The 12,355-nt window shown below is 35.4% G+C and overlaps 1 protein-coding gene across 1 annotated transcript; it reads right to left on the minus strand.

Moving 5' to 3' along the window:
* Positions 1-6,736: 6,736 nt before the first annotated feature.
* On the minus strand, positions 6,737-9,412 carry LOC125190047 (receptor-like protein 7). The gene has a single exon (XM_048087248.1). The coding sequence runs from the start codon at positions 9,410-9,412 to the stop codon at positions 6,737-6,739; it is 2,676 nt and encodes an 891-aa protein (XP_047943205.1).
* Between the last annotated feature and the right edge of the window lie 2,943 nt (positions 9,413-12,355).

Raw genomic sequence — 12,355 nt, forward strand, 5'->3', positions numbered from 1 at the left:
GAGTTTGAGCCTCAAGAATTGTTGAAGAATCAAGTCTCTACTTTGTTTCTACCGTTCGTTTTATCAAGAAAAGGTACCTTGATTTCCTATTTTCTTATCTAACCGATTAATCGGTGTTCTTGAACCCTCATGCATTTAGATTAAGTTCAAGTGGGATAAATGGTATATAGGAAGTGCATGTGCGTGTGTGTGTGTGTGTGCGTGTGTGTATATGTGACGTGTGAATAACGCTCATGTGTGACATAAGTTGATGACAGATATAAGATTGTTGAGTGTATAAATTTATATGATGAGCGTGTCTTGGTTTTTGAATGATAAATATAAACTGGATCGGTGGAAAAAAAAGGGGAAGCGTTGAGACATGCATGTTTTAGGAGTTGATGTTGAAACTAATACATGATATGTGCATATGTGATTAAAAGGTGAAACCTTAGTTGCGAAGCAGGATAACAAAAGGGAAAAACATACTTGAAATCTAAGCAGTCAAGGTGGACTTTATTCTTAAACTCTTTTATGTTGCAAATTTATGAAAGTGGAGAGATAAGGGTGGTTTAAACTGTTATTCCATGCTTGTGATTATTTTGATAATGTTGTGCGCTTGATGCCTAGTTTGAGAGTTCGCTCCATTGGGCTATAGGGCTATGGATATGTATAAACGAATTCGGGTATGAGTAGGGCCGCAAACCCTACCAGGCTAGTGTACACGGTGGGATCGGGAGTCGTCCTTGCTAGTCGGCCGGTCTCGTGGGCGAAAAGTGTGGCCACACTTTCGTCGCACCATGGAAATGTTGTGATTGTGGAAATTGATGAGAAAACGGGAGAGTTGTTTGACTGGCCAGTCTATGAAAATATTTTTGTGATACTCGCTGATATTTATTTTGTTAACTGCAAACACTCGAGTTCACTATGGTAAGGGTGGCATAATTTAATAAAAAGTTTTGGCATGAGTCCACTGGATATTTCAAAATACTCAGCCCTATATGTGTTTTCCTTATGTGCAGGTTGAGCGGCGACGAGTGGTTGGCGGTGTTGAGCAAATAAATTGAATGATAATTGACATACTTGGATTTTACATGGTTTTAGAGGGTGGTTTTGTAGGAATTTGAGCATATTTCGTCTATTATTAGGCGTGTTTATATCTACTTCTCTATTATGTTGGTATGTTGACCATTTTGTTAAGAATGTGTAGAAAAAGGTACAAAATATGTGGATGTGCAGCAGCCTTGGTTTGAGACAATATTTACTGGAGATTTTGAAGTCCAATAAGCCCCTAATGCATATCAATCTCTTCGTTTTCGAAAGATCTTCGCGTGGGTATCTTCTACGCCTCAATCGGAGTTCGGTAGAATAAGTTATGGCCGTTATACGAACACTACGCTGTCCAGAAAATCTCACTCGGCCGGATGAATTATTACCCTATAATTCCACCCGGCCGGGTGGCGTAATTAAGCCTGCGAGACTCCAGAGAGTACCGAAGAAGTCCCACAACAATTCCACCCGGCCGAGTAACTCGATTTATTTTAAACACGAGAATTACCCGCAAGTATACGGGGCTAGTGTAGCAATAAACAAGTACGAGTATCGTATCCACGAAGACAAATTGTGCAACTCAAGTACCATGAACCGATTTTGACTACTATCTAGAAAATTTTGAAAAACAATTAAACATAAACAAGACAAAAGCACGCAACAAAAGACGAGTTTCAAGTAAGAGAACGGGGTAAAGTCTTGGATCTAACTACAACGAACACGATGTGAACAACTCAACAACTTCGATTACCCATTTGAAGTCTCTAGGATTACTAGGAAAGCCGCTAATCTAGACTAAGCCCTCTCTCGAGTGCACTTAACCAGTTGATTAATCATTAATATTGAAGTCTCCTTCTAATACGTCACGATTAACTCCTTAAAACAAAGGCTCAAGCCCTCACTCTAGAATTTCTTCTCTCGGATGCAAATTATCTAGGTGTTGTTCATTCTTTTATCAATCCTAATTAGGTATCTCTCGATTACTCAAAACTAGGTCAACAAACCCAATTGGTAGCTAAGCAATTGAATTGAAAAGGCACAAGAACGAAACAAAGAAATCACAAGAGCAAAGGTAATCAAAAGTCCTTGAATTAATCATAAGTATTCATTGTAGTCTTCACCAAAACTCTACAAATGATTTAGCTACTCATATATGATGCTAAATTCACAAGAGAAATCCATAGAAAGTGAATTGAACATAAGAAAACTAATAAAGATACTCCCAAAGGTGAATTGAATGACAAATCGTCTTCGTCTTCAATCTTGTTGATGATTGTGACTCTCCGTCTCTTCAATCTACTCTCAAAACCTTTGAAAAACTCTTATGGGGCGTGTGGAATGTGTTTTGAAGTCGAACCCTAGGTCTTATTTATATCCGGGGCGAAAAATGCAGCAATTGCAAGGCATAAGCAAAATGCCCGACCTGCAGTGTAAAAATGCCCGGACGGGCGTTTTGCTCGAGATCCCGAAAACATGACAAAACGCCCGACCCAGGCAATTTCCCAATGGAAAATGCCCGGGGACAGTGAGAATGCCCGGTCTGAGGGTCGATTCGCCCGGTCTGGTGTGTAGAAACGCCCGACTGGCTGTAGTGAAACGCCCGACCTTCGGTTTGGTGCCATTTTCGTCCGTTTCCACCTGTTGTGACTACAAAAACTCGACAAACTCATCAAAACACTAAAGTAGGGGATCATAGATGAAAACTCAAGTAATGTGCTACGAAATACTCAATTATGCACTTTCAAACAACCAAAACACTTGCTAAACTACGAGTTTATCACCGGGTCCGTCAATCTGGCGTTTTCCAAAGCAGAAACGCTATTTTTGAAGAGGGGAATAAGAAGGAAGAATTAGGTCAATTATAGGCATTCTCGACAAGCCGCCAAACACCCACTCTCACTCTTGGAAGAACTCTTGGAAGAAGATTGAAGATTCAAGCTTCAATTCCTCCGCCAATTGCAATTCGGATCATGATTTCCATTGTTTTGTTTAGTTGCTTTTTGTTTTCTACCATGAACATGAGTAGCTAAACATCTTATACGTAGAATTCTTGGTGAAGATGCATTGATTCATAGTTTTAATCCAATTGACTTCGTTTTTATCTTGCTCTTGCAATTGTTTGAATTATTCTTGTGCTTTTTCCTAACAATTGCTTGATCACCAATTGGGAGTGTAGGGTTTCTTAGAGTAATCGGGAGATGAAACATTTAACCTTGAAAGAAGAATAATTCACACCTTAATTCAATAAAACTCGGGAGAGTTGAGGTTTGAGTGGGATCTTTAATCTAATCGAACTATTAGGAGTTAGGTCTAAGAATTAGAAGGGGACTTCAATTATTACACCTAATCTACGGATTTCTCACCTCGGGAGGGGGTTTAATCTATATTTGTGATTGATTCAACAATTCTGGAGACTTTAAATGGTAAATCGGTTTCAATTGGGTTAGGCTATGAGTTGCGCATCGGATTCTTGAATTCTACATATTTCTTTATCATTTTCTACAACTTGCTTAATTGTTTTCTTGTTTAAGTGCTTTATTTTAATCTTTGATTTTATATGCTTTTAGTAGTTGTTAGTTTAAAACCAAAATTCTCGATCGTCTGGATAGTAGTTGAAATTTGTTCGTGGTACTTAGGTTTACACTATATTGTCTCTGTGGGATACGATATACTCTTGCTTGCTCTTTGCTACGATAACCCCGTACACTTGTGGGTATTATTTGGGTAAAATAAAGTTGAGTCAATAATATGATCGTCTTGAAACATTGGGTGGGGTTGTTTCTTCATACATGACTTCACTTTTCTCTTGGTTGCTTCCGCTGAAACATGAAAATTAGTATCGTTGTTTTTGAACTTATTCCTTTCGAATTAGAATATTAAGACATAATGTGTTTTGTTGGATTTACATTATAACCTTGACTTTTGAGCTTAGCCGTGGTGTCTATTCATCATTGTTTTTCTTTATTAAGTCGTTGACTTATTGCTTTAATAGTTCATTAAATATCTTGGTCAAATCTCTTTAAATGAAACCCTAGCCTATGTTCTTATTGCTTTTAAGACCGCCTAGGTGGAAATCGCCGTATTTATTATACCCTAGAAATCTGGGCCGTTACAGTTGGTGACTTGAGTTTTCATTAAATGTAATAATTAGCAGTAAATTATATGGAAATAGTACGAATTTTATCCAATATTTTTTTTACTATAAGGAAAATTTGAACCATTTTGGTCCCTTTTATATCAATTGTGCACACATGGTTGACGCATTTTGATGCAGTTCCAGCAAATGACACCGAAAACGTTGATTGTGTTGTAATGACTTGAATTATGGCATCAAATTCACGTAATGCTTGCGGAAGTGGTTGAGGAATCAAAGTCATTGTTGTGCTATGATGTTCATGGACCATTGGACATCCTTAGTAATTTGGGATGTGTTGTTTTATTTACTCTATAACCATAACAGTTGACCAAGTCCAATTTTGTTGGATTTAAACCGCTAATTTTCATATTTTTTTGGAATATTATTTGGGACTAGCTCATTTGTTTTTGGTTGGATTGATATTCAATTTATTAAATCCAAAAACTACCATGTTGTCGATCTAACTCGTCAACTTCATCATAATTGATTAATATCTAATTGATTAGTTAGAATTAGAATTAATTAAACTCGGTTATAACTAAATGAAAATCAACGAAAACTTTTTATAATCAGGCCAACTATTGAGGGTCAAGCCATACGACCAATAATTGGACAAATTTCACAAACATATAGAATCAATTGGGAAGGAGGTTGAACTGAAAATCAGCTACACCGCGGCCACCGGAGTAATCTCCGCCGTCGCCAGTGACGGAAAGCAGACGGTGCAGGCGAGCTATGATTGCAAATTGAAAGATGTTCTTCAACAGCAGATTCGATATATTTAAATATGAAATAAGTTCATAAATACTTATATGAAATAAGTTTTCAAGAAAAAATTCATTTTAACAGCAGATTCAACAGCAGATGTTCTTCAACAGCACACGGATAGATCGCTAGTCCTTATTGATAATTGGACAAATTTCACAAACATATAGAATCAATTGCTTGCATAATATCAACAAAAACCCATTACAATTAACAAAACAACAAATCATCGGACTAATTGAACAATTTCATCAAAAACCTAATTTACAAAATCACCTAAAACCAAAACAAAAAAGCCTATTACCAACGAATAAGTGAGGAATGTTGAAGAATTAAAGAAAACTCACCGAAATAAAACGGAAAATTGGAAGAATTCGCCGGGAATCGCCGCTAATCGCCGGAAATCGCCGCTGCCTTTTTTTCACGCCGGGTATTCTGCGTTCTGCCTTCTGCTCTCGCGATTTATGTTCAAAATAGAGACGCATGTTCCTTATGCGTCTTAGGGAAAGACGCATGACCCTCATGCGTCTTTCAATAAAAAAATTAAAAAATTAAAAGACGCATACGGTCATGCGTCTTACACTAAAACGCATGATTCTATTTGTGTTTCATTAACGGAAGACGCATGATCCTCATGCGTCTTTCCCAAACAAGGAAGCTAAATAAAGTCTAGTATTAAGATGGAATGGCTTATGCATCCTAGAATAAAAATAGAATTAACCCGTGGACTGGCCAACATGGTCCACGATCCCCATGTGTGTACACTAGTTAGATCTATGCACACTAGTCTGAGTAAGGGCTCACCCCCTAGTCAAATATGAATTCGTTAACTATCAAAGTAACAATTAGATTGGCAACTCTATCCAAAACCAAAATATGCCAAGCCATAACGTATTTGGCAAATATATACATCAACCATCATTTGGCAAAATACTTCAAAATATATTAAAAGAAAGTCCACTTTGATAGCTTAATTTTCTAAACTTGAATTTATTTCGACTTGAACTTTTCCCACGGAGATAACCCTTAAACAACTCGATTCGGGAATTAAATAAATAAATTCTAACCTTCTAGTGTAAATCTACAGCCCAAAAAAGCCAACAATAAAATCAGCCCAACAAAATTAACAATTGTCATAGTCCAATACTCTTCTTAAAACTTATCGGCCCAAGAGAATAAAATGTAACAAGAGCTCTTAGTTTAATCCAATCACAAATCTGGTGGTGCATATATTTATTGCTTGTTGAGCCATAAATTTAAGTTGGCTTGACCCGAATTCCCCCATTTGGCACATGAACCCGACCCGATCCGATCCATCTGAACTTGATAAATTATGTGGTGGTCTAATGGGCTGGGTAAGCCTTATTTTGGATTGGGCTGGATTATGCTTTAGTTAGTCCCGATCCAAATTCTCGAGTTGGGCCATGCCCATATTTTCCAAAGGCTTAGTAATTTTGATAATCAAATTTATTTATTGAGGAACATCACAAGTAAGCCTTTCTTTTTATGGTTTTCCAACTTTGAATGATTGGCTATAGAATAATTTGAAGCACTAGGGTTTTGGAATTTGATTTTAAGTTCACTACTATCATTTGTATGATCCATGATTGCTTCCTTTCATTGTCTGTATTGATACTGAGTAAAGGCAGTTCATCAAAAGAAATAACGAAAACAAAGAAAGAAAAACTGAATACAAAAACATGAATTAAAACTAAAAATCATAATTCCATTACATTGTACCACAAACAAACTTTAAGATAAAAAATGCTGATAAATCATAAAAAACACATAAAATTTCCAATGCTACTATCTCCTGACTCGATTCCTTGCTGCTGCTGCTCTTCTTGCACGTCTTCTTCTCATGTCTCTGGCAATGAACATGCCTTCAACAACCTCTTCTATTTTGCCGAAGTATTTCTTTCTGAAGCTTCGACAGAATAAAAGCAGCCACACGATGCTTCCTACTCCCACAACATATCCAACTGCAGCACACACGTATTCCCACTCTATCTCCCTCTTCTCTTCCCCATTTTCATTGTACCGTACACTAGTATTACTGCAGCTTATGTCGAGAGGGGAACCACACAGCCCCAAATTCCCTTCAAATGAATCAGCTGTGAATGTTTGAATTTGGCGCCCTTTTGGGATTGCTCCCACAAAATTATTGTTGGAGAGATTCAAGACTGAAAGGAATGTGAGCCTTCCAAGCTCCTCTGGGATCGGCCCTGCTAATTGGTTTACAGAGAGGTCAAGTGATTCGAGATTACTCAACCTACCAAATGATTTTGGGATGCTTCCATTGAGGGCATTGTGGGAGAGGTTGAGATGATGGAGTAAGAGAAGATCACCAATTGCATTTGGTATATTTCCGTAGAAACTATTGGAAGACAAATCAATGGTACTAAAGTCTGACCAAATCTTCTGAAACTCCATCATTCGCCCTTTAATGATTAATGCCACGTCAAGCTTTCGGCCAAAAGTGCCTCCGAAATCTCCACCACTCGGTAGCAGCATAGACGTCCAACTAGAGAAGTTGATTGATTCAAGATTTCCACTAAAATGATTCGATGATACATCTAGAATTTTAAGATTTGGCCAATTTCCATGACATCTTAAATCCCCATGGAATCTGTTGGTGTGCAAAACAAGAACACGCAACCATTGATCTGTTAGCATGCATGGGAAAGTGTCATTGATCATGTTGTTCCCAACATTCATGTACAATAACCGCTTGCAGTGTTCAAGGGACCTTGGGATCTTCCCTTCCAAAGTATTATTGTTAAGATTCAAATAATATAGCCCACAAACCATTGAAGAAGTATCTGGAATGTTACCGCTGATGTTGTTTTGACTCAGATCGAGGAAATTAATGTTTTCAAGTGAGCAAAGGGATATGTTGCCGCTGATGTTGTTTCGACTCAGATCAAGGACATTAATGTTTTCAAGTAGGCAAGGGGGTATGCTGCCACTTAATTTATTTCTAGACATGTCAAGAGAATAGAGATGTGTAGCATTGCAGAAGGAGAATGGAATTGATCCACTAAAACTATTATTAGCAAGAGACAAGGACAAGAGTTCAGATTGAAGTAGAATGGACATCTGCAACTCGCCCTTAAGCTGGTTAGATTCCAAGCTTAGAGATTGAAGAGAAGCAGGTATATGGTAATGCTTTTGCAGATTCGTCAGAAGATTGAACGACAAGTCCAAATACCGAAGTCGTTTTCCCCAAACCCAACTAGGTACTTCCCCTGCAATACTATTGTTTGAGAGATCCAATTCTTCTAGATCCGAATGTTTGATGAAATCAGGAAAACTGGACAAGTTACATGAATTTAGGTACAACACGTTTAATTTTAGACTCGAATTGAAGTTGCCAACATCTACTGACAAGCTATTGCCGGATAGATAAAGGGTTGTTAGATTGGGAAGGCTTTGAAAGTTGTCAAGTTGAAAAGTTCCATTAAATTGGTTGTCACTAAGATCAAGTTCCAACAATGAAGGGAGAGCAAAAAGTGAGCGGGGAATGTTACCGGAGAATGAATTGAACCCCAAATTTAGATGAGTGAGATTGGAAAGACCTTCAAACAATGTAGAAGGAAGTGAGCCTGTCAAGTAGTTAGAAGACAAATCGACATAAATCAGCTTGGTTAGGTTAGCAAAGGTGGATGGAATCGAACCCTTCAATTCACAGCTTTCAAGACTCAATGTGTTCAGAGATGCAAATTTGGTGAAGAAATCCGAAACTGCTACTGATGAAAGATTGTTCCGATCTAGTCGAAGAATAGAAAGGGAATGAAGTTGCCAAAAGGATTTAGGTGAAGGGGCATAAAGAAAACAACCAACCATGCTCAAAGAGGTGAAGTTGGGTAAATGTGATGATATAATATGGCCCCAATTTTTCCTTTCATCCAAGGAACTCATATAGACCCAATCAAGATTGAGCTCTCTAAGCTCTGTTAGATTTTGGACAAGCATCTCTAAATTTGGGTGCTCAAGGATAATCTTTCCAAAGTCCTTGGAGATATCAAGACTAGCCAATCTCGTCAAGGTCAAAATTTCAGAAGGAACCTGCCCACCAAAACCAGCATTTGACAAATTCAAATGTGTCAAACAGGTCAGATTGCCAATACCTTTTGGAATGGCATCATTGAAGAAGTAATTGTAGGCAAGGTTAAGCTTCTGCAGAAATTTAAATCTGAAGAGACTCGAAAAATTCCCAATTCCACCAGAAATGGCCTCACCATCGAGCTGCAAACTAACGACGTAGCCAGAAGCATCACATTCCACACCATGCCACTTGCAGCACTCGCCACTTTCATTCCATCGCACTAGTTTTGTCGAATAAGAAGAATTGAAGATCAACTCATCCTTGAGTTGAAGCAACAAAGTTTCCTGATGGCGAAGGCATTTGTTATTATATGAATGAGTAGTGAAAATGAAGGATGAAAATAGTATACAAATGAACAACAACTTTGGAAGCATTGTGAAAGAAGATATTGATAATTCTTGTGTACAAATGAAGATATGTGAAATATGGATTTAAATAGGCAATTGGCTTACTTGGATATCTTTTTAGGACCACGACTTGGAAGACTTATAAATGTTGTACATACATAAATAAAGACAATCCATATTTTAAATTCCACAAGTAGGCCTATATGATTTGGATTTGATGGGAATTATAGAATACTGCCGAGTTGACTTGAGGTCCACCTTCTATATGCCATAATTAATTAGTATGGCATTGAAACTTTGAATTGGTCATAGTAAATTAATTTTTATGATACAATACAATCTTCTAAACCTACCACAAGAATGGCCGAAACTGAATGAGAACTCTAATTGTGATTATCTCCAATCGTATATCTAACACTCATTTTTTTATAAAAAAAAATTTCGATCATACATCAAACTCAAACTCATATTTTTGGGTTTTTAATAGAACAACACCAGATATAGTGTCAGTGCAAAAATTTTGTAAGACATATATTAAAAATGGTGTAAATTTTAAATTTGGTGTTACTGCAAAAATTTTATGTGACATATTTAAGTTTGGTTTAAATGTTTGGAGAAACAAATATGTGTATCACGTATGGAGTTGCAATTACAGACTTAGCAATTGTTATATAAAGATAATACGACATCATTTTCTTCTTTAAAGTATTCTTGTCTTAATTGGAGAAAAACTTTTCAATGCCGTGTGTTTAAAAATGATGCTTACGGTTTTCCACTAAAAAAAATAAAATTAGGATGACTATTTTGATACACAGCAATGACTTTTAGAGTCTTGGTGGATGTGAAATATATGCATAAGTTCCCTAAATAAATATCTCATATTTTCTGAGCAGATCTCATTCCAAAAATTGGTTTTTTCACCAATCATTTCCAAATTTTCCAACTAAATTTTTTTTTTTACTGATTTCGTTCAGTCAGTAAACTAAAATGATAGGAAATAGAGACATTTTGGTCTTCTTGTAATTCAATAGTTTTCAATGTGAATGAAATAGTCTTTTTTTAAATTTCCCATTAAATTTATGCATGGCTAGTTCCACATGTTCATCCATAATAAACATACATGCATGGGGTAACATATGAAGTAGAAACATTTTCTAATATTGAAAACCCATTTGCACAAGTTATAGGTTTCTATAGTAGTTTCTAGAGACTTGAAGGTTGTGGAAGTAAATTGTTAGAAGCATGGGGGCTGATTTTATATTTATGGATACTTGAGGGACCAAATTTTATAATTAGAATGGGGCTTTTCAATTTTTCACTTGGGAGACCAGAATCATGTGCGAGCCCCCATTGGGCCTAGGCCCAACTTTTTTCATAAAAAGTTATGGCATTTATTTATTTTAATGATAATTTTTAAAATTTATTATTATTCAATTTCTATGCTTAAGAATTTATAAAAATATGTTTTATGTTTTTAGATTGATAACTTACTTCTTGTTTGCTATTTAACTAATTTTATTATTTTCATGAAAATTACATGAATTTTTATATTTTATTTTTGGGATTTCCTGTAATCCAATTTTCGTGCTATCATACTCCAAAACAAAATAAGAAGAGGAATTTGACACTTAAAAAGTTTATCCTTCAAACTCTATTTACTTTTTACATATTAATTTATTTTCATAAATTGCCATCCAAACTACATGATCTCACTCTCTCTCATGGGTGATTATAAAAAAACTACAAAATTTCTAAAAAAATGTAAAGAAAAAATAAAAATAAATAATTATTAGTGTTTATGGTAGGCTTACTTTGATTTTGATTTTGATATACATCATAAAATTAAGAAGGCCGGATGGAAAACAATAAATGGAGATTTCGGTAGTTCACTGGAAAAGAAGAAAACTTAAAGACACAAAAACTAAAACGCAATTATGTATTTTTTTTTAAATGATTACAAATCGGGATGCAAAAGAAAATGTCCCTAAATTAAGGACAAATTATCTTAATATTTTATTTCATGTATCCTCTAATTTTAATTGAAACACCGATCATATTTACACTTTATGAAGTATTTGATGGTATAATTTGAAATAATTAGCGTCTTTGTTAACATATTAAAATGTAAATATTAGCCTTTTTTTGTTGCAGTGGTTAACGAATATCTTATAATTAGAAAATTGGATCATTAAAGAATTAATTAAATGGTTAAGTCAACCACTTTAATAGGAGTAACTATTTTCTCCACCTTTATTATTATTTTAATTTAATTTTAGTGGATGTTATGCGGTTGGTCAAAATCGACTGTGAAATTAAATCCGTTGAGAGTCCATTACCATTTCTCAAAGAAAAACATCTAACTTAATAGAAACGTGAGAGTAGGTTTAGGACTAACTCTATATAATTCAACCTGTTTTGTTTTTGTCAAAGAATTAGAAGAAAATGTTTCATCTCAAATTTAGAATTATTGTTAAAAAAGCATAAACTTTGACCAATGGTAAATTTTTCGACAAACTAAAGTTGACGTGGATCAGAGTTAGTGGTCGAACAAATTCCATTATAAACGTACAAATATAGTCCCTTCGTTCCCTTTTAATTGCCCTATTTTTTACCAGCAGATTTTAAAAAATTGTTCGACTTTAAAAAAATTTGAAGAAAAAAAATAATAGAATATGAATCTTACTTGTTAGTTTTATAATAATTGTGGATAAAATGCGTTAGTGAAATACGAGTCAAATTACTAAATATAGTAAAGTTGAAATAAATTAATTAGTGTGGGCCATACGAAAATGATAAAATAAGACCATTAACGAGGACATAAAAACCTCAAACCCTATGCTATAAACATTAGTCAATTTTAATTAAATTCAAAGTTAATTATTACAAGGGTCAACTGCACTAGTGCCACCTTCTCTATTTAAGGCACAATATCATTGCTGCAAACATACACTTACCCAAGAATATTTCACA

This window comes from Salvia hispanica, chromosome 1 (assembly GCF_023119035.1).
Source record: "Salvia hispanica cultivar TCC Black 2014 chromosome 1, UniMelb_Shisp_WGS_1.0, whole genome shotgun sequence".
Lineage (NCBI taxonomy): Eukaryota > Viridiplantae > Streptophyta > Magnoliopsida > Lamiales > Lamiaceae > Salvia > Salvia hispanica.